This window comes from Muntiacus reevesi, chromosome 5, assembly GCF_963930625.1.
Source record: "Muntiacus reevesi chromosome 5, mMunRee1.1, whole genome shotgun sequence".
NCBI lineage: Eukaryota > Metazoa > Chordata > Mammalia > Artiodactyla > Cervidae > Muntiacus > Muntiacus reevesi.
Window position 1 is genome coordinate 41767352 of NC_089253.1, and position 25938 is coordinate 41793289.

The 25938-nt window shown below is 54.4% G+C and overlaps 4 protein-coding genes across 6 annotated transcripts; 2 read left to right on the plus strand and 2 right to left on the minus strand.

Annotated features, from left to right (window-relative positions):
• The first annotated feature begins 348 nt into the window (after positions 1–348).
• Positions 349–7487, plus strand: CTSW (cathepsin W). Its single transcript, XM_065936636.1, has 11 exons — positions 349–470; positions 4072–4226; positions 4498–4582; positions 5382–5495; positions 5850–5998; positions 6139–6235; positions 6320–6400; positions 6503–6628; positions 6830–6894; positions 6978–7187; positions 7268–7487. Exons 2-11 carry the CDS (start codon positions 4140–4142, stop codon positions 7376–7378), a joined length of 1125 nt encoding a protein of 374 aa, XP_065792708.1. The 5' UTR covers positions 349–470; positions 4072–4139; the 3' UTR covers positions 7379–7487.
• A 215-nt stretch (positions 7488–7702) lies between these two features.
• Positions 7703–11807, minus strand: FIBP (FGF1 intracellular binding protein). Of its 3 annotated transcripts, none has more exons than XM_065937770.1 (10): positions 11589–11807; positions 11180–11378; positions 10853–10979; positions 9828–9928; positions 9175–9329; positions 8798–8906; positions 8657–8720; positions 8335–8421; positions 8151–8248; positions 7703–7823 (listed from the first exon to the last, which is right to left on the minus strand). In XM_065937770.1, exons 1-10 carry the CDS (start codon positions 11662–11664, stop codon positions 7754–7756), a joined length of 1086 nt encoding a protein of 361 aa, XP_065793842.1. In that variant the 5' UTR covers positions 11665–11807; the 3' UTR covers positions 7703–7753. The 3 variants fall into 3 exon arrangements, with proteins under 3 accessions (XP_065793842.1, XP_065793841.1, XP_065793843.1); XM_065937769.1 differs by having other exon boundaries at positions 11580–11797; XM_065937771.1 differs by having other exon boundaries at positions 9196–9329; positions 11580–11794.
• A 563-nt stretch (positions 11808–12370) lies between these two features.
• On the plus strand, positions 12371–14472 carry CCDC85B (coiled-coil domain containing 85B). The gene has a single exon (XM_065937774.1). The coding sequence runs from the start codon at positions 13864–13866 to the stop codon at positions 14470–14472; it is 609 nt and encodes a 202-aa protein (XP_065793846.1). The 5' UTR covers positions 12371–13863.
• A 288-nt stretch (positions 14473–14760) lies between these two features.
• FOSL1 (FOS like 1, AP-1 transcription factor subunit) lies at positions 14761–21492 on the minus strand. The gene is made up of 4 exons (XM_065937772.1): positions 21311–21492; positions 18888–19085; positions 16772–16879; positions 14761–16355 (listed from the first exon to the last, which is right to left on the minus strand). The coding sequence occupies exons 1-4, from the start codon at positions 21398–21400 to the stop codon at positions 15936–15938; spliced, it is 816 nt and encodes a 271-aa protein (XP_065793844.1). The 5' UTR covers positions 21401–21492; the 3' UTR covers positions 14761–15935.
• Between the last annotated feature and the right edge of the window lie 4446 nt (positions 21493–25938).

Consider the following 25938-nt stretch of genomic DNA (forward strand, 5'->3'; position numbering starts at 1 on the left):
TTCACTCCAGAACTGCCTCCTCCGAGTCCTCAGTCCGCGAGACTACATCAGATTGAGGCGGGGGCGGCAGTTCACATTTGGCCGAGAATGAATGGAAGCCCCTGAGAAGGCGGGCAGGGCTGAACTCGGGCGTGCTGGACGCCAGGGTCAGGGTCCGGTGCCCTCGCCTTCCTGGCCATCCTCCCGCCAGCGTCCCCCACTACCCACACACCCCGCCCCAGGCCCCGGGTTTGTGCCTACTCCCGAAGCAGCGGGAGAGCCTTAAGGGGCGGGGTTTGGGCGGAGCTGGCTCCCAGGAAGGGGCGGGGTCTTGCCCTGCCCACGTCTCAGGGCGGGGCCAGACGGGAAAGGGCTGCGTGTCCAGGGATCTCCCTGCTGGAGGCAGGCGGCGTGCGGGAAATGCCGAGTTCTCGGTTCCCTTTCCCACCCCTGTTTATCCTCACACTCGCCCGCATTAACAGCCCTGCCGGGTGAGTAGGGGAGGACGTGCCGGTGGGTCCTAGGATGAGCCTTCAGGATTCACTGTGAACTGCAGAGCACCCTCCCACCTACAAATTCTTCCCAGCACCACCACCCGCCAGGGGTGGGGGAGAGGAGGCTAAAAATAATGTCTTTAAAACCCAAAAGACAGTAACAAGTGCTGGAGAGGATATAGAGAAATTGGAACTCTCACACTATGAGTGGGAATGTAAGATGCGGCGGCTGCTGTGGAAAACAGTCTGGCAGGTCCTCAAAAATGTTAGCACATGACCCAGCAATTTCACTCCCAGGTGTACATACGCAGGGGTATTGAAAACATGTGTCCACACACACACACAAATCGGTACACAGTGTTCACAGTAACACTATTCATAGCGTTGAAAATATAGAACCAGAGGAATGTTCATCTATTGATAAAAGGAGAAACAAAAAATGATATGATAGAATATTCAGGTCAGTTCAGTTCAGTCGCTCAGCCGTTTCCGACTCTGTGCGACCCTTTGAACCGCAGCACGCCAGGCCTCCCCGTCCATCACCAACTCCCGGAGTCCACCCAAACCCATGTCCGTTGTGTCAATGATGCCATCCAACCATCTCATCCTCTGTCATCCCCTTCTCCTCCTGCCCTCAATCTTTCCCAGCATCAGGGTCTTTTCCAATGAGTCAGCTCTCAGCATCAGGTGGCCAAAGCATTGGAGTTTTGGCTTCAACATCAGTCCCTCCAATGAACACCCAGGACTGATCTCCTTTAGGATGGACTGGTTGGATCTCCTTGCAGTCCAAGGGACTCTCAAGCATCTTCTCCAACACCACAGTTCAAAAGCATCAATTTTTCGATGCTCAGCTTTCTTTATAGTCCAACTCTCACATCCATAGGTGACTACTGGAAAAACCATAGCCTTGACTAGATGGACCTTTGTTGGCAAAGTAATGTCTCTGCTTTTTAATATGCTGTCTAGGTTGGTCATAACTTTTCTTCCAAGGAGTAAGTGTCTTTTAATTTGATGGCTGCAATCACCATCTGCAGTGATTTTGGAGCCCAGAAAAATTAAGTCAGCCACTGTTTCCCCATCTATTTGCCATGAAGTGATGGGACAGGATGCCATGATCTTAGTTTTCTGAATGTTGAGCTTTAAGCCAACCTTTTCACTCTGCTCTTTCACTTTCATCAAGAGGCTCTTTAGTTCCTCTTCACTTTCTGCCATAAGGGTGGTGTTGTCTGCATATCTGAGGTTATTGATATTTCTCCTGGCAGTCTTGATTCCAGCTTGTGCTTCCTCCAGCCCAGCGTTTCTCATGGTGTACTCTGTACATAAGTTAAATAAGCAGGGTGGCAATATAATGATAGAATATTATTCAGTCATAAAAAGGAATGAAGTACTGATATGTGCTACAACATGGATGAATCTTGAAAATGACACTACTTGAAAGAAGCCAGACACAAATGGCCACATATTCCATTTATATGACACAACCAGAATAGGTAAATCTGAAAAACGAACTAGTGTTTGCCAGGGGACAGGAGAATGTGAGAATGACTTCTGACGTGTATGGGATTTCTTTTGGAGTAATGAAAATGCTCTGAAATTAGACAGTGGTGATGGTTGCACAGTTATGCAAATACATGAAAAATCACTGAATTATCTAAACACTTTAAAATGGTGAATTTTATGGTATGTGAATTATACCTTCATAAAACTTTATTTTATTTATTTATTTAGACTGTGCTGGGTCTTCACTGCTGCCCAAGGGCTTTCTCTAGTTGCAGTGAGTGGGCTTCCTGCTGCGGTGGCTTCTCTTGTTGCAGAGCACAGGTTCTAGAGTACGCACGCTTCAGTAGTTGCAACTCCCAGGCTCTAGAGCGTAGGCTCAATAGTTGTGGCTGATGGGGTTAGTTGCCCTGCAGCTTGTGGGATCTTCCCAGGCCAGGAATTGAACCTGCATCTCCTGCATTGGCAGGCAGATTCTTAACCACTGGGCAAGCAGGAACCTAAAGCTGTTATTATAAACCTCCAGCTCTGGTGGTGACAGGTAGGGGGGCCCTTAGTCATAGATCACACATGGCTAAAACCAGCTTGGGACACGTGACTGGGGACTAGAACCATGGAGCCAGGTACCCTTCTGTAGAGTCTGTCTACTGCATTTTTTCAATTTATTTATTTACGGCTGTGCTGGGTCTTTGGTGCTGCGTGCGGGCTTTCTCTAGTTGCAGTGAGCCGGGCTTCTCTCCTTTGTGGTACACAGGCTTTTCATTGAAGTAGCTTCTCTTGTTGCAGAGCACAGGATTTAGGTGCACGGGCTTCAGTAGTTGTAGTACATGGGCTCAGTAGTTTTGGCTCCCCGGCTCTAGAGCACAGGCTTGGTAGTTGAGGTTCACAGCGTTAGTTGTTCCTCTGCATGTGGCATCTTCCTGGATTCCGGGGATTGAATCCATGCTCCCTGCATTGGCAGGCAGATTCTTATCCACTGAACCACCAGGGAAGTCCTCTACTGCATTTTAATAAAGTCAGCATCATTCTCTTTTTTTCTTCCCCAGGGGAGACCCTTGGCTTACTACATGGTATGTGTGTGTGGGGGTGGGGGTGGGGTGCGGAAAAAGGGACCTCATGACTTTGGGAAGATTCCCAATGATCGAAGAAATGAGGTAATCAACACATGAATGAATGGATCCCTTCCCCTGCTCCCATCCCCATGGAAACCCTGGAAAACCAGTTTTTTTCTCGCCTGTCTCTGGTCTTGGATGCTGGTTCCCAGACTGAAGGTCCATGTGAAAGCCCCCGAACCCAAGGACCCACATCAAGGCACAAGTGACAAGTGCTAACACCCCTGCCCAGGCCTCAGCCTCCGGCCTGGCTCTGTCTGAGGTGCCAATCCTGCTATCTTCCTGCCCCCTGAGGCTCATTCACATACCTCCTCCCCTCCCCGTTCCCAGACTGTGACTAGAATGAAGAACAGAGGAGGTTGTAGCTGCCACTTGCTGTCCCCTGGACCCTGAACGTTTCTAGTTAAAAAAGACGACTAATCACTAAGCCAGCAAATCCCCCCTGAGCCAGCTCTGCATGCGGCCCCTTCCTGGGTGCTGAGGATACAAGCAAGACAGACACATCCGGTGTGGCTGGGATGCAGATGTCCAGTAGACGCAGGCAGACCGGGGGTTCAAGGGGCTGCAGGTTATACCACAGGATAGGCGAGCTTCTTGGAGGTGACGCCTGAGCGGACTGAGCTTTGTAGTAGGATGAGCAAGAATGCTTCCTGGGGGGTACTAACCACCATCCACACCACCCCCCATCATTAGGGCCTGTGGCTCCCATAGCCCTGTTTCCCCCTCCAGGCACCAATGGCCCTATATTAGCATCTGCCCACTTAGCATCTGTCTCCTCCTGTCCTCTTAAGGCCAGATCCATCTCCACATCCTTAGGATTGCCCAGGACAGGGTTGGCAGAGAGCCTCTGCTGACTAAAGACAAGAGGTGGAGTGGGGTACCGGCAGGCAGGGGCCATGCAAAACAAAAGCCTGAAGCCCTCTTGTGTATGTGTGTGTGGGGGTCCTCCTCCCCCTCCTGACCTGGTTTCCCTTTTGTGGTTTCTCCAGCTCCACCCTCTCAGCCCCTCCACCTTGATCTGCAGTTTCCTGCCCCAGACACTCTAGTCTGCCGCATCATGGCACCAACTGTCCATCTCTCCTGCCTTCTGGCCCTGCTGGTGGCAGCCTTGGCTCAAGGCATCAAGGGCTCCCTCAGGGGCCAGGTGAGTGTCCCCAACTTTCTCCCCATGCCTGGGGCTCACCCTGGCAGAAACAGGGCTTTATTCCTATTTCTCAGAGGGAGCGATTGAGACTGAAGGGATGATCCATGTGCTCAGGCCCACACAGGGAGAAAAGCGGGTGAACCGGCTGCTTCCCTAGTCCAGTCCCAGCTCGGGTGGGAGCTGAGGTGTGGTCCCGGCCATGACTCCTCACCTCACCCCCACCCCACTACTCTTTCTTTTTACACCCCCGCTGCCCTGCACCGCCACCCAGGACCCAGGTCCCCAGCCACTGGAGCTGAAAGAGGTCTTCAGACTATTTCAGATGCAGTACAACCGGAGTTACCCAAATCCAGCAGGTATCCCGGGGCACGTGCGTCTCCAGTCTAACCCCTGCTCTCATTTAACAGACAAAGAAATTCAGGCTCAGGGTGGGGAATGCATTTGACCAAAGCCACTCAGGACAGTGACGCGGGGCTGGGAGTGTACTCCCTGGTTTCCCAAATGCACAGGCGGGGACAGGATCCTCCTTGGCTATGAACCTGGAAGGAGGTGGTGGCTGTTGGGGGTTTGACTGGTCTGAGAGAATCTTCACGTCCAGAGCCACTTTCCTGTGACTACAGCAGCAGGAGACTGCTAGTCATCCAGCAAGCACCAAGGGTTACCCATTTTGTGGATTCCCTCTCCACCCCCATGTGTTGCCAGCCCTGTTTCTGCCCTCTGGATCTCATCTCCCATGGGGGAGGTCTGTGGGCACCTTTCAGCCTGACTTCCTGTGCCAGGGACTTGTACCCCAACCCTCCCCAGCCATGTTCCAGCCACAGACTTGCGGCCAGAGGTGTGAAGTAGAGATAGATATGACCTGGCAGGAAGTCGGTCTCTGACCACCCACCTTTCTCTTGTCACTAGCCTTCGACCTTTCACTTGGCTTCTTCCCCAGGTGGGCAGATACTCTCTTCCTGCCTTAAATGAAACCCCAACTCTAGGGGGACTGGGGAGCCACTTCCTTGGTCCAGGTGTCTGTAGCGGGGTCTGCAAGGACCATAGGAAAGGAGCCAGTGCTTACCTGGGAGAGTGTGGGTGAGAAGCCAAACTTGTGGCTGCTTCCTGTCCCTGGGGGCTTGTGAGCCAGCCTAGGACAACCTCCTTTCGGTCTAGAGCACGCCCGCCGCCTGGACATCTTTGCCCAAAACCTGGCCAACGCTCAGCGGCTACAGGAGGAGGACCTGGGCACAGCCGAGTTTGGAGTGACTCAGTTCAGTGACCTCACAGGTACTGGACTCCCGGACCTGGGTGGCAGGCAGGGAAGCAGGATCTTTCCCAGCAGATACCAGGCTGACTTGGCTTCTGTTCCCCAGAGGGACTCCTGAGGACCACAGGCTTGGGGGTTTGCCCCGAATCCGAGATCAGGGCAGGAACTCTGTGGAGGCCTGGGCGGCAGCCCAGATCACAGACACCAGGTGCAGGGCTGTGCACCCCAGCAAGGAACCTGGCCTCCTTCTAGGCCTCAGGGTCCTTATCTTTCTGCCTCCAGGGGCATTAGAGAGACTCAAATGGCTTTGGATGTGGCAGGGGGGGGGGGGCGGGGTTCAAAACAGTTAACTTCATGGCCCCATGTGTCCCCAGAGGAGGAGTTTGTCCAGCTTTACGGAAACCGGGTGGCTGGAGAGGCCCTTGGCGTGAGCAGAAAGGTGGGGTCTGAAGAGTCGGGGCACTCAGTGCCCTCAACCTGTGACTGGCGCAAGGCTGGCGCCATCTCACCCGTCAGGAACCAGGTATCTGCCTCCACCCCAAACCCAGCAGCCTGGCCCAATCCAGCCCTGGGCAGGGGCGGGGGTGGGGGCGGGGTGCACGTGGGGAGGCGGGGGCCTGCAGTCCTTCCCCGCCCCCACCGCTACCATCCTTTCACCATTAGCAACACTGCAACTGTTGCTGGGCCATCGCGGCAGCGGGCAACATCGAGGCCCTATGGGCCATCAAGTTCGGTCGGTCTGTGGAGGTCTCCGTGCAGCGTATGGCTGGGGGCTGGGGCGGGGGGCCGAGGGAGGGGGGGGTGCCTGAGGCCTGGGCACACACACTGTCCCTTCTGGCACCAGAGCTGATCGACTGTGACCGCTGTGGGAACGGCTGCAAGGGTGGCTTCGTCTGGGATGCGTTCCTCACTGTCCTCAACAATAGTGAGTACCTGGCTGCTCCGGGCAGTCGTGGTGGGGGAAGGACGGGGTGGGTACTGTTCCCGAGCTGAACTGAGCTTCCTCCCGGGCCTTGCTTATCTCTAGGCGGCCTGGCCAGTGAGAAGGACTATCCATTCGATGGGAGTGGCAAAACTCACAGATGCCTGGCTGAGAAGCACAAGAAGGTGGCCTGGATCCAGGATTTCATAACACTGCAGGCCTTCGAGCAGAGTGCGGGCAGGATGGGGACACGGGCGGGCACAGCGGGGAGATAGACAGACTAGGACAGACAGAGCTATAGACAGAGACGGAGGGATCTCCGGGGGCGGGTAAAGGGCAGGAAAGAGGAAGAAATAGATAGAGAGAGATGCCTATGAGCCAAGAGCAGGGGTCGAAGGAGAGGCAAGGCTAGATGGTACCTTCCACCCCCAGGCATTGCCAGGCACTTGGCCACCCAAGGCCCCATCACCGTGACCATCAATATGGCGCTACTGCAGGTGAGATAAGGTAGGGAATGGGGCAGGGGGGGGTGGCGCATATAGGGGAGGTGGCCCCAGACTCAGCCTCTCTGCCCCTGCAGCATTACCAGAAGGGTGTGATCCAGGCCACACCTACCACCTGTGACCCCGTACAAGTGAATCATTGTGTCCTGCTGGTGGGCTTTGGTAAAACCAAGTCAGTGGAGGGGAGGCAGGGGAAGGCGGCCTCGTTCGGATCCTACTCTCGCCCTCGCCACTCCATGGCATACTGGACCCTGCAGAACTCCTGGGGGACTCACTGGGGTGAGAAGGTGAGTGTGATCTGCTGGGGGCAGACAGGGCGGACAGACCTCTTCCCACTGTCTGGCGCTGATGGGCCCTAACTTCTTAGGGCTACTTCCGGCTGCATCGAGGGAGTAACACCTGCGGCATCACCAGGTTCCCGGTCACTGCCAGAGTGGACAAACCTAATAAGCGGCAACAAGTCTCCTGCCCTCCCTGAGGCCGCCTGGCTGCCCTTTGGCTCTCTCCTGCTGTGCCAGTTACCGCCCCCTGCCACCCGCCCCCAGGTTTTTGCAGTCTCCCAGTATTCTTGCTGGGGATTGAATAAAGCAAGACAAGACCCCTGTCTTTGGAGTGGACATGGCTGGGGTGGGGAAATGGATGGGGAGCGAGTAGATACCGTTCTCCGACATGTCCTTGTCCCTGTGGGGTCAACAGACACATACATCCTCATACACCGTGACACTCAAAAAGAGACGTACGTGTGCAACGGGCACACACTTCCATGTGCGGACCCGTGTGTGTACCCACTCACAGCCTCCTCCAAAGTCATGGCAACTTTATTGTCAGTGTGGCCAGGGCGGGGGGAGGGGCCTCAGTCATGATAGAGGCGCAGGAGGCAGCCACGGAGGGTGCCCATGTAGCGGTCCCAGAGCGCCTGGTGCCTGCAATGATAACAGTAATGGGTTGGCTGATGTTGACTGGATCCCCATGACCCTGCTCCACGTGCTCTCTACACCTTCACTTGTTTAATCCTCACAGGATTCCTCTAAGCCTTACTGCTGTCACCCCCCAGCTTATGTCTGAAGGAACTGAGGCACACAGAGAGAAAGGAACTTGTCAAGATCAGGTCAGTTTCTCAGCAATGGAGCGGAGACTCTGGTCAACAGTGACTTCCAACCCCAGGGCCAAAGAACGGGGAACTCAGAGTCTGCAGGAGGGCTGGGCCCCAGCAGGAGGCCAGCAGGATAAGGAGGCCTGAGGTGTCTCACCGGAAGCCATCCAGGGAGTGGACGGAAGCCGAATACTGATTCAGGAAGAGCCGCACATCATTCAATGGCCAGTGGTCGGAGCGGCAGGGTTCCACGAACTGTGGGTCCAAGGTAACATCTAGCACTGGCACAGCCCAGGGACAGGCCAGGATGGGGTCAGAGGGCAGCCAGCAGGACCACTCACCTTCTCCACGAGGTCTACAAACAGGTCTCTGACATCCTTATTGTGGGTCAGCTTGGCGGCCACATTCACCAGCCCCCGGGACAGGTTCTGTGGGGCAGGGAGCCTGAGCGTTCTGCCTTCTGCCCGAGAGGCTGGGGGCTGAGACCACATCTATCCACCTCCCTCAATCAAGTAATTCCCCAGCGTTTAAGAGCTGGCTCCCCCCAGGGACAGGCAGAGGGAACAGCAGTGCCTCCTGAGGCCAATAGCAGAGCTGCTGGGGGGGACAGGGCTCTGGAGGCTGAAGATGCCCCAGTTACAGAGGCTGGACTGGGCCACAGACCTTGAAGTTGGCTTCCATCTCCGAAAAGACACCAAGCTTCCCCCGGAGGGCAGTGCACACCAGGCTGAAGGAGGACAGGGTCAAGGCCCGCGCTGCCTGGGCGCCCACTTCAGGCCCTGCCCCACAGACCCCTCGGGTCACCTCTTGTGCAGGTCTAGAAGGTCCTTGTCAGCCACAAGCACCTTGAGCTCCTTCAAGTCCTGGAGAAACTCCTTGTCTAAGTCCATGTCCATGTCATCCACCTGGGAGTCTGAGTGAGGCCCATGAAAGGAATGGAGGTGGGAGATAAAAAATACCTCCTGTGATAACCTGAGCCTTCCCCCCACCACCTCATGGCACCCCACAAGACAAAAGAGCATGCTGGGTGTGAGAGAGCTGGAGGGACTGGCCCCAAGCCAGAGAGACGCTGTGGGTCCCTTGTTTGCAGACAAGCTATGTGTGGGGGCGCTGGGCCATGAGCAGAAGCGGCTGGGCAGGGGCCCTGAAGAAGAAAGGCTGCTGGGAACGGGGGCCTGCACCTGGGTCAGTGGGGGCCTCACCGACGGCTCCGAGGGTCCAGTTCTGGATCATGAGCTCAGCACAGAAAGCAAAGTCCCCAAAGCTCAGATACTGCAGTTTTTTCTTCCCTGTTTCAAAGCGATTGTTGGCAAAGAAGACGATGGCTGCATAGTCCCTGCGGGGTGAGGAGAGGGGGCATCCATCAGGGCTTGAAACTGCTTCTTAGCAAGCAGTTCCCAGCTACAACATTGGCGGGACCACCGTGTTCTGGCCTCTCTCTACCCTAACTCACTGTGTGATGTGTTTCAAGTCACGTCTCTCTGGGCCTCCTCCTCTGGGCAAAGAGAAGGTTTAAGCCCGGATCTCCTAAGGGACACAGTGGGAGACCACAGGGTAACAGTGACCATTTCCTGAGTACTTACTAAGCCCCAGGGATTGTGCCATCATGGGCTTTACCCATGGCACCTCACAACAGTCTAGCTGGTGAATGGCCAGGCTGGGATTCAAACCCAGGCCAGTCTGAACCAAAGTACAACCCAAGAGAGGCATAACCATTGCCCCCGTACAGTAAGCAGGTCATGCGGGTTGGGGCAGAAAATAAGGGTCAGCCTCAGGGCACAAGGAAGGAGTGTGCAGGAGGGGGAGACAGTTGGCTCCTCACCTGGCCCCTCACCTGGCCAGCCGGTCGGACAGGAGGAAGTGCTGCTGGATGTTATCCACCAGGGAGCCCCGCATTTCCTCCACCACCTTGAAGACGCGCTTAAAGTTGTCAAACTGCAGGGCAGTTAGAGGAGGAGGAAGGACTGGTCAGAGGTTGCTCACCCAATAAACTGTTGGGTTTACCCACAGTCACTTTCCCACCTATCCAGTCACCAGACACCGATGAAGCATTTGCTATTCCTTCAACAAACTATTATCTCCTGCATTGGCAGGTGGATTCTTTACCAATGTGTCACTTGGGAAGCCCTATTCATTATTAATATCTCTTATCAATCCCCCAAATGTTCACCAGCTTCTGCCATCTTGCCTTGGATAAATGTTTACTCACTCTTATCAACAAATTCTCCGCGATTTTAGCATCATGCTCTCTAGTTCTTCACTAGTTTGTGCTGAAACTGACCTTCCTGGCTAGGTCCCAGGAACTCAAAAAAGAGCAAATACTAAGCCATCTTGGGGAGCTCACAGGAGTCACAGAGGAAAATGCCAAAGGCCCAGTAGAAGGGTTACTTCTTCCCGGCACCACTGGCAAGGCTTTTGGAGAAGGTGGTATATGACCACCCCCCTCAATCAATCCCCAACCATGCCTTAGATTTCAAGAGGTAGATATATCCTAAAATAATAACCTGTAAAAATAATACAGGTAGGGGCAGATGAGCAAAAGAAAGCCAGGGGCTGGGGAGTCTAGAGAGGGGGGCAGGGACAGGATGATAGGAGCGTCTGAAGGTCAAGACCAAGGAATGCGGCTGCTATAGGAAAGAATGGGAGCCATTCAAAGTTCATAAGCAGAAGAAAGCTAAGGTAAAAACATAGGCTTCTAAGAGGTCACTCTGGCTCAAGAGTAGGGGACAGCTTGGAAGGAGCTAAAAGAGAGAGTGGAAATGAAAGCACTGCCACAGAGGTGCTGGAATGGGCTGGAGTTGAGGCAGGAAGCAAAGGGATGGTGCAAAGGGCTGGGCTGCAGACGGGTGCAGTGCCCACCTGTCTCCGGCAGCTCTTGAGGGTGATGCCTGTTTTGGTGCTGATATCATCCAGGTCTTTCTTGGTGCCCTTGGACAGTTTTTTGCCCAGCACCTCCCGCACGAAGGCTTCATCAAAGGCATAATACCTGTGGGGAGTTGGGGACACTACTGACTTCCCATAAAAAGAGGGGAGAGGAGAGCTGGCAGGACCTGGATTTGGCCCCTTCCGCTCTCAACTTTCTCCCGGCTTGGGTAAGTCCCGTCCGTCCCCGGGCCCCATCGTCAGCCTGCAAAATGGGTACATGGACAGACTGGTTGGCGTCCCCACCACCCGCCAGGTGAGCACCTCTCGATGAGCAGCGCCTGTCGAGAGGGCGGGATCTGAAAAATGAGCTGGTGAAGCAGCTTGGGCGGCGCGTGGAGCAGGCGCTCGAGCATGTGGAAAGTCCGGTAGTGGTCCATGGTGTCGCTCTGCAGCACCGCTGCTGTGGCGCCGGTCTGCTCCAGAATTCCCGAGCGCACCCTCAGGGCCACCGCGTCGCTCACTGGGAAGCGAGCGCTGGCATCAGGCCCCGTCCCGCCGACCCTAGAGGTTCTACAGGGATTTCAGCCCCAAGCCCCAGGCATTTCATACTCCCAGGCCTCTGCCCACTGCCCTATAGGATGCCTAGTCCTGGTTCTGCCCTCTCTCCCATCCAAAACAACCGCTCCGCCAGACCGGCTCCCCCATTCCGCCCCCCACAGACCCGAATAACCGTCCAGCCAAAGGCGATACACGTCCTCGTCGATGAGGGTCGTGTTCCCCACGAAGATGTCCAGCTCGCTGGTCATGGCGATGCCCGGACCCGGGCGCTACCGCAGCGCCCCAGCAGGAGCGAGCACTGCCCGGGCCCGGCGCGCCGCCGCCGGGCCACTTCCGGGAGCACCGACATTCGTCTCCCGGCACCCGGAGCCAGAAAAGGACCACTTCCGGGACAGAGCGAGTCGGGGCCGGGGCCGAGAAGAAAGAGGCTGAGGCCGACGCGGTTGGCTAGCCCCTCCTCCCAGCGGGAGGGGGAATCTCGGGATCCTCAGTTCCCAGCCCAGCCCAGCCCAGCCCAGCCCACCCTCATGCCGGCCGAGTTTGCAGGAGGGCATCCAGAGCCAAGGCCTCTGGCTAGTTGCCCCTATCCCGGCAACCTTCACCCTCATATCCTCCTGGTTATTCTCTGCTCTTTTGCGGGGAGCCCCAGTACTTTGACCTGTATCCTGAACGTAGGAGCTCCACAGGGCTCTATGGGAGTCCCTGGTGGCTGAGCGGTAAAGAATCCACCCGCCAATACAGGAGATGCCGAGTTCAACCACTGGATCGGGAAGAACTCCTGGAGAAGGAAATAGCGACCCACTCCAGTATTCTTGCCTGGGCAGTCCTTGGGGTCGCTAAAGAGTAGGACACGACTGAGCGACTAAACAACAACAGGGCTCTATCCTGAATCTTTTTTATGCAAAAAAAATTGTCTGGCCCGTCTTCAAGGGCCCTTGCTGAGAGTCCTTGATTTGCCTCCTGAATATTCCTAGTATCTGTTTTGTCCTCTCCACCCCCACTGCATAGCTCTCCTTACCCACTGACACATTGTTCTCAGTAATCTTTCTGCCTACATCCCCTCCCTATGGTCCATTCCACACAGAGCAGCCCAATCAACCTTTTTAAAAAATGTATTTTCAAAAATGTTACTCCCCTGCTTAAATCCTTACTGGCCTGTGTAAATGCTCCAGCTTAGTATTTAAAGCCCTTAAGAATCTAGCTTCTGACTACCTTTGTTGCCTGCCTTCCTCTCTTACCACTTTCTCTAAGCACTGCCTTTCCAAAACAAACATGAAAAACCAGTTTACTCTCGCTGTTCCTAAAGCATGGAGGCTCTTTCAGTCCCCAGACTTTCATCGTGCTAGTCTCTCTTCCTCAAATAGCTCTCTCATTACTCGCCAAAGTCCTATACATCTTTCAGGGTCCCTCAGGTAGCACCTCTTTGGGGAAAGCTTCCCAGATGGCCGTAGAGCCCGCCTGCCAATGCAGGAGACATAAGAGATGTGGGTTCCAGCCCTGGGTCGGGAGGCTCCCCTAAAGGAGGGCATGGCAACCCACTCCAGTATTCTTGCCTCGAGAACCCCATGGACAGAGGAGCCTGCCAGGCTACAGTCCATAGAGTCGCAAAGAGTCGGACACGGCTGAGGCGACTTAGCACGCACTTTGTGGGTGGGGGCAGTCCCGCAAAATGTGATCTTCCTCCATTTGCTTCTTCTTCATCGCAGCTTGTCGCCTCGGCCAGATCAAGACCTCTTTAAGGACAGTATAAGGATATGACTCAAGTTTATTTCTGCATAACTCTTACACACAATAAAAGTTTAGTGAACAAACAAATCCGTTGTATGCCCCTCCCACCGGACAGGAAACGGTGTGTGAGAGGCTGATGATGTGAGCCAGGACGTTTGGACTTAGGTTTCCAAGGACTGAAAGCGATGCTCAGTGAGTCGAGACTCTACAGTTTGAGCAAATCTAGGAAGGATGGAAAGGCGATCCGTCTGGATTTTGTCAGAGGGTGGGCGCAAGAGTCGGGGGTCGACACGAATCTTGGTTCTCAGAGGGAGCCGAGAGGCCTGGGCTCGAGCTTGAGGCGGTTTGGAATTGGAAGGTACGAAGGGCCTATTTTGGGGCTGTCTGGCACCGAGGTCGGGGACGCGGATACCCAAAGTCAGCGAGCGCAGGGACTCCGCGGTCCGAAGTGGGCGGGGAAGGGCTTCATTCTGGGAGCCTAGACCCCGCCCCTTTCCGAGGGCGCTAGCCCGGATTGGCTGTTCGTCCTTGACGTCTTGGGGCCCCGCCCCGGCGCGCGCCCCGCCGCGTGCCCACCCCCGCGCGGCTGCTGCATCCTACTCTAGCTCCGCCACAGCTTGTCCACTGAGCGGGTGCCTGAACCCCAGCGGCGAGGAGCTCGTCGTGGGGCTCCTGGGCCGCGGCGGCGGGCAGGCGATGCTCCAGAGGCTTAGGCAGCCATGGAGGCCGAGACGGGCGGCCTGGAGGAGCTGACGGATGAAGAGATGGCGGCTCTGGGCAAGGAGGAGCTGGTGCGGCGCCTGCGGCGGGAGGAGGCGGCGCGCCTGGCGGCTCTGGTGCAGCGCGGCCGCCTCATGCAGGAGGTGAATCGGCAGCTACAGGGTCACCTGGGCGAGATCCGCGAGCTCAAGCAGCTCAACCGACGCCTACAGGCCGAGAACCGCGAGCTGCGCGACCTCTGCTGCTTCCTGGACTCGGAGCGCCAGCGCGGGCGGCGCGCCGCGCGCCAGTGGCAGCTCTTCGGGACCCAAGCATCCCGAGCAGTGCGCGAGGATCTGGGCGGTTGTTGGCAGAAGCTAGCCGAGCTGGAAGGCCGCCAGGAGGAGCTGCTGCGGGAGAACCTGGCGCTCAAGGAGCTCTGTCTGGCGCTGGGCGAAGAGTGGGGTCCCCGAGGCGGCTCCGGCGGCTCGGGGGGCTCTGGCGCTGGGCCGACACCCGAGCTGGCCTTGCCCCCCTGCGGTCCTCGTGACCTGGGCGATGGAAGCTCCAGTACCGGGAGCGTGGGCAGCCCCGATCAGTTGCCCCTGGCCTGCTCCCCAGATGACTGAGGGCACAGCTTCCCGCCGATGCCCGCCCGGATTGCTCCTCAAGCGACGAGACTGCGGTGAACCTGGGGACCCAGACGCCGCCCCGGCCGCGCACGAAGGGCCGATGGAATGGACTTAGAAACCCTAACACTGAGGAAGGCCCCTGGCTCTCGCTGGCGGGGCAGTAGGGGGACTGGAGGCTGGACTGGAGGGACTTATTGGGGGCTGGGTGGAGGCTAATAAACTGAGGCGGAAGCAGAGCCCATGGCTCGGGCGCGTCTGTTTGGAACTCGCCGGCGTTGGGACGAGGGCGGGGACCATTGGGGGTACCATTTCCATCTGGAGGGACTGTAGAACTAAGGTGGCTGACTCCCTCATTACTTCAGTCCTGGGGCTGGATGTGGGACAGTGGTGAGCCATTGGCTCCCCCCATCAGGCCCCAGGACAGGCCGTGATCCGGCCCCAGAAGTGGCTCCAGTTCCCTTCCCGGCTCCTTCCTGTCCAAGACAATGGAGCAGGAAGCAGGTGCTGGGGGCCTAAAACCCACTCAGCCGCCTCCCGAGAGGCTGGAAGGGGCCTAACAGCGCCCTCCGGTGGCACAGGCGGGAGCACTGTGGGTCCCCCACCGGGAGGAGGATAATCCTCTTGGCTTGGCACCTCACAGCACTTCTCTTCCTCCTCTCAGTCCTGGAGATGAGGCAGAACAGATGTAGCCTCATTTGTCAGATAAGAAAATCGAGGTCCAGAAATATCAGTTTGTCCAAGGTCAGGTAGTGAGTTGGTGGAGCTGAAATGGGAGCCTGAGGCTTCTGGTTCCAAATGGTCTCCCTTTAGCCTCTGGGTCCAATGAGAGCAGGCTAGAGCTTCAAGCCTTTTATTCCATTTTGGCAGGTTTGTATAAAAATACTCTCTTTAGGAAAATAAATAGCAGCTGCCCACGCTGTGGAGGCTTGGAGCTAAAGTCTTCTCAGAGCTGGGGGCCGCAGGTCAGCTCTGGCACTCTCCTGAGCCGTTCCTTTTAGGAGGCGCTGGCAGAGTGTCCTGGTTCAGTAACCTGGTGCTGCTCGCAGTGTGGCTGGGTGAGTTAGTGTTCTAGGCTGGTCGAGTATCATCTTCTGTCAGGGGTAGGGTTGGGTGGATCACAGGAAGAGGTGATGAAGACCATACGGGTGATCTGCAGGGGATTAGGGCTCCAGAGGACCTCTGAGAATCTACACAGTCCCTTGGGAGCTGCCCGGAATTCCCTCCAACAGTGGGAACTATTTTGTCTCTGATTTAGTGCAAATTGTGCTAGAGAGGCCAGCTCTGGAGAACCAGTGGGCAGCTTTGGCTCTACTAGGAAGCAAAATATGCTCAGTCTCGTCTGGAGGGATGGAGAAGAATCTGCTGGGGTTGGACATGGGATATGATCCAGGCCAGCTGGACTAATGAGCAGGGAAATACTGGTTAGGGTGGCACCCACAGGGAGCAGGAGCTGGAGTGCCTCATAAGGCCAGGAGGGTTGGGGAGCCCAGGGGATCAGAAGAGGGGTCCCCACTGCTGCTGCTGCTCTTGCGATGAGCTGAGGCACAGGGCTCTGGCGTGCTGGGGTAGGTGAAGACCAGACTGGGGGTGAAAGGAGTCAGGGAGGGTGTGGTCATGAGCGTGGGAGTGTGCAATGCTTCGGGTTCAAGTACAGGCCCTGGGGAAAGGGAGATACATGGCACAGGGCGGGAGGGGCCTGGCGGGCTGCTGCTGCCGCTGGCACCGCCTGTGCCGCTGGTTTCGCTCTCCTTGGCCCCTTCTGGGATTTTGCAGATGGGGCGGTGGGCTTCGAGCACCAGCTCCAGGCGCTCCTTCTGCTTCTGCAGCTCCTCAATCTCTCGCTGCAGTCCAGATTTCTCATCCTCCAGTTTGTCGGTCTCCTGTGGACGATAAGGAAAGGAGTCAAGAAAAGAGCTGAATGTCGCAGAGCCTCCCGCTGTGGTAGTGATTGGCAGGTTGGGGCGAGGGGGAGGGGATGCTGGGGGGAGTAAAGAGTCTCCATCAAGTCTGGACTACAACTCCCATGAGCCCATAGGAGAATATGGGCACGATTCCCATCAGGCTCGGGGGCACCTTTGAAAGATATTGTCAGGCCTGCTTCAGCTCTGCTATGTTCAGAGCGAGACACGCTGCAAGTAATTTTTAACCACTTTTTCCTCGTCGCAGTGTCGCTCCTACGGGGAGCTTGGGGGAGGGGATGTATCTAATGGTGCCCCCTGCGGCCCTTGGGAACTGGGGGCTCTCTGAGGTTGGGTGGGCCGGGACCAGGCCAACCTCTGCACTCGCTGGTGCTCACCGCCTGCAGGAAGTCGGTCAGTTCTTTCCTCCGGTTCCTGCACTTGGCCGCAGCTAGCTTGTTCCTCTCTCGCCTCACTCGACGGCGTTCCTCCTCCTCGGGGCTGATCTGGGGGAAGGAGGGTTAGAGAGAGCAGTGAGGTGGACTCTGTGCTGCTGACCCAGTGGTAGGACCCTGGCAGAGGGCATGGCAGCGCAGGGGCGCCTTCACACTGCACTCTGGGGACCTCCCCACCCTGACCCGTTCCGTATTTAGTAAGCTTGGATTAGTCAAATTTCTTCCTCGCTCCCTCTTTTTTTTTTTTTTTCCTCGCTCCCTCTTTTGCTTCCTATGATTCCTCCCTGTCCCTCTATAAATCCTAACCCTCCTCTCCCAGGACTCAACTGAGATCCCTCAGGCCACCACCACCCTTCCTGGAAGTCTTTGATTCCACAGCTGTAAGTGGCCATTGCAGCCACTCTTTTTCAAAGGAACCTCATTCTTTTCAGTCAGTTGATAACCAAACCTCCTCTTCCCCAGGGGCTGTAAGCACTAAGAGGCGCTAATGAGAGCTTCTATGTAGCTTTTATTGGGAACCTACTGTGTGCCAGCTAAGTGCTTTATATGGATCCTTAACCCAGCTTCTCTTGTAAGGAGCCAAAGGCCAGGGAAGATGAATAACTTGTTTGTGGTTCCAGAGCAGAAATGAAAATCCATGTGGTTAACAGTCTGCTTTGCAGTGCTGGGGACACTGGTTTGACCCCTGGTCCAGGAAGATCCCACATGCTGCAGAGCGACTGAGCCTGTGTACCACAACTACTGAGCCAGAGCTCTAGAGTCTGTGCTCCGCAACAAGAGAAGCCAACACAATGAGAAACCTGCACACCACAAAGAAGAGTAGCCCCTGCTTGCTGCAGCTAGAGAAAGCTTGAGAGCAGCAACAAAGACCCACCACAGCCAAAAAATAAATAAATCTTAAAAAAAAAATCCATGCAGTCTATTTAACACTGAGAAAGGGGCCAGCTGATGAACACCACCTCTCCCAAAAAGGAGCCCATTCATAGCCCGTCTAGGAGTACCCAGGATCAAAGAAACGTGGCTGAAGGAAGTCCAGGAGCCTGCCTCTGGGGCTTACACCATGGTCTCCTTCCATCTGGTCACAAAAGCCAGCCATTCTTTTTCTGGAAAAGCCACCCCTGACTAATCGCACATCTTTCTCAGGATTCTAACTGTCCTTTCCATCCTCTACCCTGCTGTCAGAGCAAACTCATTAAGGGGCAGCCCTCACCCACTACAGTCTCAGATACTGAAATGCTCCAGGGAGAGCAAAGAGGAACCAGTACCTTAAAGACCCTCCAGCTCTTAAGCATTTATTTGGGCAAGGACTTTACTACTAGCAGTGAGCAGCCAAAAACCCTGGTTTGGAAGGCAAGTGTTCCCAGCTCTTTCAACTTCAAGCCTCCTCTTACCTCCTGGTGAGACACTGTGGCTTGGTGGGTATGATCTGACTTTAGAATTGGACAGTCCTGTCTCATTACTCACTCCTTGTGTGACCTTGGGCAAGTGACTATCTCTCTGTGCCTTCATCTCCTTAGCTGTAAAATGGGGGAAAGCCAGAGTTCATTCCCAAGAGGGTTTTTGTGAGGATTAAACGAGTTAGAGAAATTGAGACTCAGAGTAGCTGAAGGAAACCCTTTCTGTTTTCACCTCGGCAACACAGCCAGCCTAAGCCCACCCTCTCCACACCTGTCGTCAGGTGGAGCTCCGCTCCTGCCCACACAGCTTTCCACATACACACCTTACATGTTCTCACCTCTGCCTCCTTTCCTGCTCCTGCCATCCCCTCTACCTGGAATGTCTTTTCCATCATCTTTCTCCCTATGCAAATCCTACCCATCCTTCTAGGCTAATATGCCTCCACCTCCAGGAAGTCTTCCCGGATCCAGAAGTGACCACATTGCCCTCTGGGTCTCCCCAGGGGCTCTCATAACTTTCTGTCTTGGCCAATAGTAATCAGTGAGCCTGTTCTCCCCACACCCCTTCTCAGCCTGTGTTCTGCTTCTGGACAAGAGTTTATTTTCTGCACCTCAGCACCCCTGTGGACTCAAGAACCTTCGTGAGCACCTCTGCTTCTTACCTGTTCACAGGGCCGGCGACGCACCCCTGGAGTTGGGCCCAGGGCCCGGATGACTCCTGGCCGGGGCTGTGGGGGACTGTACGGGGGATAGGCCAGGGGCCTGGGGTAGCTGCTGGGTCCCAGGAAGTGAGGCTGAACCATCCACTGGAGCTCCTGGTTGCCACTCACAGTGTTGATGCTTGGCACAAGGTGGAACTTCTGAGGGATAAGACATGGAGGACCAAGGATAAGGTCTGTGTGGATTGAGGGGCTTCCAGTAATAAAGTATGAATTCCAGGTGCTGTCCCAGACACTTTAAAAAATACTGACTCCTTATAATTTGCACAACAGTATCTTCATTTTAAGGGCTTCCCTGGTGACTCAGCGATAAAGAGTCTGACTACATTTCTGATGCCAATGCAGGAGATGCAGGTTTGATCCCTGGGTCAGGAAGATATCACTCAGTGGAGAAAATGGTAACCCACTCCAGTATTCTTGCCTGGAGAATCCCATGGACAGAGGAGTCTGGTGGGCTGCAGTCCATGGGGTTGCAAAGAGTTGGACACGACTTAGTGACTAAACAACAACAAATCTTCATTTTCAGACAGGAAAACGGTTGTCCCTAGATAGACAGTCAATAAGTGGGAAGTGAGGTTTGGGCCCAGGTGGTCAGGGTCTTACCAGCTCCTGCACCCTGCCTGAGTCCCATCTGCACAAGGAAGATAATGACAGCCCCAGGAAGATTCCCTGGGGAAGGAAACGGCAACCTGCTCCAGCATTCTTGCCTGGGAAATCCCATGGACAGAGGAGCCTGGCGGGCTACAGTCCATGGGGTTGCAAAAAGTCAGACACAACTGAGCAACTTAGCACAACTTCAAGGGTGACGATGAGAATCAGGTAAGAGAATGTGTGTGCGACAGAGCCTGGCAAGTGGCAGGTACCCAACATACGGGGCCATGGTAGGCAAGAGCCACTGCTCTGGGTTCAAGCTAGCCCAGTTCTGATCTTAGCTCAGCCATTTACTGGCTGTCAGGGTAAATTATTTATCCTCAATATGCCTCCATTTCCTTGTTTTTAATATTGTCATAGGTTAAGATCAATTCCCTGATGCCAAGAAGTACCCTTCAGTAGCTCTGAGATCACAGTTTAATTGACAAATTAAAAAAAAAAAATAGTGGCACAAAATAACGGGTTTTAAAATCAATGGGGTCTTAGGTTCTGTGAGACAAGGTAAAAAATGAGGTGGAAAGTGCCCAACACAATGCAAGACTACACAATATGCGCTGCCATGATTCTTTCAGCCAGAAATGTGAGGAATGGGTTGAGATACGGACTCAGTCTTCCGGAGGAGAACTGAGTTCAAGCCCTGGGGCTGGGCCCTGGGTGTGGGCGCCCAGCCGTCCGGGAAGTTCCCTCAAGCCCAGGCAAGTCTAGACAGCAGTGTCCCCGGCTCAGCGCTGCGGGCCCGGTGGCCCAATGACCCTAGTTCCCGGCCTACGTACCGCCGGCGGCATCTCCTGCTCCCGACGTTGTCAGGGCCCGGGCCGCTCCGGGCCAGGAAGGGAGGGGCGCCCGGGGTGAGTCACCCACCGTGACTCGGCCGCCGTGACTCGGCGGAACGGACGCCGCTCCTTTCCACCCCTAGAGACACGTGCTCATCGCCCCTCGACAGGAAATGGGCACCTGCAGCCTCCCGGGTCCCCCCAACCGGCAGCGGGCGCCGTTTGATGTCGAGAGTCGGGGGCGCGGGAGTTGCCGGTTGCATGACCCCGCGCATGTCCTGGCACCTCGCGGTCTCCACCCGCCCCAACCCGTAAAGGGGTCAAGAGCCAGTCTCCCGGAGCCCACCAGCTCCACTGCGGCTGGACGGGGATGAGAACTTGGTGATGGGGTGGAGAGGGACAAACAAACAGGCAGGCACACGGACGACCACAGACAGACTGCTCAGGATTCCCAGTCTGTCCGGGCAAGCCGGCTGGGGGAGCCAGTGCGTGGGGACCTCTCGGCCGCGGCTCAGACTCCGGACCTCAGAAATGTCGTCCGAGATGGATCGGACCCTCTCTGATCCGGTCGGGGCTGGGACTAATCCCGGACCAAGGGGGTCCCCTTCCGAAGCAGATGGGACAAAGAAATTAACGGTGAACAGGAGGACGGAGAGGAGGTAACAGAGACGGAGGGACAGAGAGACAACGGACAGAGGGGGAGGGGGACGTGCGCTTGGGCAGATGCTCGCAGAGATGTATTCCTCCCGCCGTGCGCGCTCTGCTGGGCTGTGGGGCAGAAAGTGCCTTTGGACCAAGCGGAGAGTGGGCAGAACCCGCTGCCACGGCTCGAGACCTGGTCCCTCCCCCGGTTCCCGGTCCCAGTCCCCGAGTGTGCCGGAGCGGCCCGCGCTCTCCTCGGCGCTGTCCACCTGTGGATTCCAGGTGTCTGGTTCCTCTCACCTGCTGGCCTGTGGCCGGGGGCTGCGTCGGGCCGCCGTACGCACCGCCGGCGCCGGAGCTCGGTCCGGGTTCCCCGTAGTCTCGGAACATGCCCTGGGTTGGCGGCTCTGTGGGGTCCGCGTCGGCGGCTTCGGTTCTGACTCACTCGCTCCTCGCGGAGTCTTTTCTTTTTATGAATGAAAAGTCCTCGGGCTGAACCACTTCTACTGGGGGGGTGGGCGGGCGTGTCGCCCCGGCTCTGGTCACCTCCAGGCTCCACCTCTCCAGACGCGCCGCCTTTTATCAATCCGCCCTGAACTTTTCTGTCGCCTCCCACAGTCCAGTAGCCACAGACTCTCGGTGGGGAAAAGGGGCGGATCTGGCGGCTCCCAGGGACAGCCGCGGGCCCGCCCCCTCTGACGTAGCTGCCCAAACATGGTGCGATTTCCTCGCCGCGCCCAGGTGGAGCGAAGGATTCCCCCGCGGACCTACGCACCTGCGAGCAGCCGGGCGCCCCGCCCCGCCTCGCCCCGCCTCGCCCCGCCCCGCCCCCAAGAGCCGATTAGCCTCCACGCCCCACCCCCCGCGGTTCCCCCCGCAGCCCCACTGCTTGGTCTAGCCTAGTGTTTGCATGCGTAAAATGGGACAAAATAATCACAGCGACCTTGCCACGCGTGGGAAGTTGGAATGAAGAATATGAAAGAAGTCTGGAAACTGTACATCGGATTATAAATGTGATTGATGTTACTAGTATTACCATCATCATCACCTACTGGGTGCTTATTCATGCCCGGAACCATGCTACTGATATCCAAGTCGTGACATGAGTCCCCTTCACTGGCGCTGTTTTAAGGTTCAGGTATACGAAAAAGTGAACAAATGACAAACCACAGTTACAAAAATGGTGTGTATTTTAAATAATTTTGAGGACGTGTTAATACTTTGTACTACCCACAGATACAAAGCAGTACAATTGCCTTACTCACAGGATAATTTCAGGAACTGTAGCAAGGTTTAATTCAGAGCCCCTACCCATAGTGAGAGCCTGTCAACTGAGCCAACTGGACACAGTTCTGTGTTCTGATACACGCCATCTTCTTTAAATACTGTAACGGCTCTTCCAGGACTGTGTTGTCATCAGCCTTGTTTGGAGATTATGTCAAAGGTTTGTGTGAATGTGAGGCCAGGACCAAGTGTCAACAACCAAAAACCAACAACTCTGGGAGGAAGGTCCCTTTATCAACTCCATTTTGCAGATGGGGAAACTGAGGCCTGAACAGAGTAAGGAGCTGCTGGAGTCACACAACTACAGAGAGAGAGAGCTGGGCTGTCCTGCTTTCCACTGGTACCTCCTTTTGATTGGCTCCAGTTTTGTCCTCAAAGAAGGGAAATTTCAGGAAGATGGGGTCCTGGACTACCTTCCTCAGGGACAGAGGCTATGGTGGATGTATGTATTGGTGGATGTATGTATGGTGGATGTATGTATTGGTGGATGTATGTATTGGTGGATGTATTCAGGACTTAGAACCAAGAGGCCAGCTTGGCCCTGGGCTTCCAGTCCCAGAGTTACCATTTTCTGTCTCTGTTACCCTGGGCAGGTCACCTTCCTTCTGAGTCTTGCTCCCAGTGGGAATAATTGAGCCTCCTGCTGACCTCATGGGGCGGCTGTAGGATCAAATGAGATCACAAATGTGAAAGTGCTTTGTAAGCTGTAAAGTGAGGCGCACTCAGAAGGTGGTTACCAGTCTGGTGCCTCTCCCTTTTCCTTATTCTACTCAGTGCTTGTCATTGTCTAAAAAGAAAAGAAACCACCAGCAGTTTGCCAGAATGAGAAATACATGGGTGTGTGTATGTGTGTGTGAGTGTGCATGCATGCGTATGTGCACACATGTGTGCATAAGTCGGGGGGAGAGGCAGTGTGACTCACGGAAAAGAACATATGTGCTGGAATCCTACACCTGGGTTCTGAATTTGAATTCTTCTTAGGCTGCTCGCCAGCTGTATGACCTTGGTGAGGCACACAATCTCTCAGAGCCTCATCTGTGAAATGAGGACATCTGATGCCTACAAAATGATAAACATCTCAGGGTTGTTAGAGAATAGATATCAAATAATGTTTCATGCTGTGTACAGCATATAGTAAGAATTTGACAAATAGCAACAAAAAATGCACATTAAGAAAAAGCCCCATGGGTGGAAGCTTTGGGGGTTCTGATCACATGCTAAGGTACTTGTGCGTATGCACACACACTGACATCTGAAATTCTTGGCTGAGCCTAAGCAGGACAGGTCAGAGTGCAGAGGAAGACAGGTGGTGGCACATGGGAAGCCTAACAGATCAGCCTTGACTGCATTTGTCTGGCAGCTTCAGAAACACAGACTGGGACAGTGATTGAGCAGGGGCTCAGGGCTCAAGTGTGTGTGTGTGTGTGTGTGTGTGTGTGTGTGTGTGTGTGTGTGATTACATGGCTCTCAAAGTCCCTTCCTGCCCTAACCGTTGGTGGAGCCACAAGGAGGTCTTTTCAGAGGCTGCACATTCCAAGCTTCTCAGTCACTAACTCCCGCCTCGTGGCTGCAGTAACGTTCCTGGCCCTTGACCTCACTAGCTCCCACCCAGGGAGGCCTGGCGAGAATTCCAGGGGGCCACAGTGATTTCAGGAGTCTGGGGACTGGGAGGTCTGAGAGACCCAGGCCTCGTCCTTTGGCAGCTGCGTGAGCCTGGCTCTATCAATTTCCCTCTCTGAGCCTCAGACAGTCCCCACCTCCTGGGCTGCAGTGAGGCAAAAGGAGATAGTGGATGAGGCTGTTCCGCACCCAGCAGGTTCTGTCAGTGCCCCCAGGGCACTGAGGTGATGTTTATGTTTTCCAGTTTCCGTTCACTTTTTACGTTGAAGTTTACTTTTTAAAATTGAGGTGAAATTCACATAACATACAATTATCCATTTTAAAGCATACACTTGAGTGGGATTTTGTGCCTGCATGAGATTGTGCAACCACCACTTCTCTCTAGTTTCAAAACTTTTTTTTTCTCAAAACTTTTTAAATCGTTCCAGATTTAAAACACTCCACGTCCATTAAGTGCTAGTACTCTGTCGTGTCTGACTCTTTGCGACCCCGTGGACTATAGTCCATCAGCCTCCTCTGTCCATGGGATTTCCCAGGCAAGAATATTGGAGTGGGTTGCTACTTCCTCCTCCAGGGGATCTTCCTGACCCAGGGATCAAACCCACATCTCCTGCGTCTACCTGCATGTCTACCTGCGTTGGGAGGTGGACTCTTTCCTGCTAAACCACCTAGGAAGCCCATTGAGTAATGGCTCCCAACTCCCTCCCTGGTAACCATGCTCCCATCCCCTAGTAACCACTCATCTGCTTTCTATTGCTACAGATTTGCCTGATCTGGACACTTCATGCAAATGAAATTATACAATTTGTGACCTTTTGTGTCTGTTTTCTTTTATTTAGCATAATATTTTCCAGGCTGTCAATATTATAGGATATATCAGCATTTCATTCCTTTTTATGGCTGAATAATAGTCTATTGCATGGCTATACCACCATTTATTTATTCATCAGTTGATGGAATTGGCTTGTTTCTACTTTCTGGCTATTATGAATAATGCTTCTATGGACATTTGTGTACAAATTTTCATGTGGACATATGTTTTCCATTTATCTTGGGAATATACCTACACTGACTGTAGTGGAATTGCTGGGTCATGTGGTAACTGGATCACAACAAACTGCGGAAAATTCTTCAAGAGATGGAAATACCAGGCCACCTTACTTGTCTGCTGAGAAACCTGTATTTGAATCGAGAAGCAACAGTTATAACCTTACATGGAACAACTGACTGGTTCAAAATTGGGAAAGGAGTATGACCAGGCTGTATATTGTCACCCTGTTTATTTAACTTACATGCAGAGTACATCATGTAAAATGCCGACTGGATAAAGCACAGGCTGGAATCAAGATTGCCAGGAGAAATATCAATAACCTCAGATATGATACCACTCTAATGGCGGAAAGTGAAGAGGAATTCAAGAGCTTCTTGACGAGGGTGAAAGACGAGAGTAAAAAAGCTGGCATAAAACTCAACATTCAAAAAACTAAGACTATGGCATCCGGTTCCATTACTTCCTGGTGAATAGAAGGCGAAAAAGTAGAAGCTTGATAGATTTTATTTTCGTGGGCTCCAAAATCACTGCAGCTGGTGACTATAGCCATGAAATTTAAAGATACTTGCTCCTTGGAAGGAAAGCTATGACAAACCCAGACAACGTATTGTAGAGCAGACATCGCTTTGCCGACAAAGGTGCATATGGTCAAAGCTATGGTTTTCCCAGTCATCATTATGGATATGATTTGGCATAAAGAAGTCTGAGCACTGAAAAACCGGTGCTTTCTAATTGTGCTGGAGAAGACTCTTGAAAGTCCCTTGGGAAGCAAGGAACTCAAGCGTCAATCCTAAAGGAAGTCAACTCTGAATATTCATTGGAAGGACTGATGCTGAAGCTGAAGCTCCTGTACTCTGGCCACCTGATGCAAAGAGCTGACTCATTGGAGAAGACCCTGATGCTGGGAAAGATTGAAGGCAGGAGGAGAAGAGGGCCGCAGAGGATGAGATGATTAGATAGCATCACCAACTTA

Excerpts from the sequence above, each read along its gene's own strand:
- FIBP (XM_065937769.1), bottom strand. The coding sequence starts at position 11,664 with ATGACCAGCGAGCTGGACATCTTCGTGGGGAACACGACCCTCATCGAC. Across the intron at positions 9,929-10,852 it reads TCAAGAGCTGCCGGAGACAG|TTTGACAACTTTAAGCGCGT; the intron begins GTGGGCACTGCA and ends ACTGCCCTGCAG. Across the intron at positions 8,422-8,656 it reads AGATGGAAGCCAACTTCAAG|AACCTGTCCCGGGGGCTGGT; the intron begins GTCTGTGGCCCA and ends CCTGCCCCACAG.
- CTSW (XM_065936636.1), top strand. The coding sequence starts at position 4,140 with ATGGCACCAACTGTCCATCTCTCCTGCCTTCTGGCCCTGCTGGTGGCA. Across the intron at positions 4,583-5,381 it reads GAGTTACCCAAATCCAGCAG|AGCACGCCCGCCGCCTGGAC; the intron begins GTATCCCGGGGC and ends CTTTCGGTCTAG. Across the intron at positions 6,629-6,829 it reads ACTGCAGGCCTTCGAGCAGA|GCATTGCCAGGCACTTGGCC; the intron begins GTGCGGGCAGGA and ends TTCCACCCCCAG.
- CCDC85B (XM_065937774.1), top strand. The coding sequence starts at position 13,864 with ATGGAGGCCGAGACGGGCGGCCTGGAGGAGCTGACGGATGAAGAGATG.
- FOSL1 (XM_065937772.1), bottom strand. The coding sequence starts at position 21,400 with ATGTTCCGAGACTACGGGGAACCCGGACCGAGCTCCGGCGCCGGCGGT. Across the intron at positions 19,086-21,310 it reads CCCCGGCCACAGGCCAGCAG|AAGTTCCACCTTGTGCCAAG; the intron begins GTGAGAGGAACC and ends CTTATCCCTCAG. Across the intron at positions 16,880-18,887 it reads GTCGCCGGCCCTGTGAACAG|ATCAGCCCCGAGGAGGAGGA; the intron begins GTAAGAAGCAGA and ends TCCTTCCCCCAG.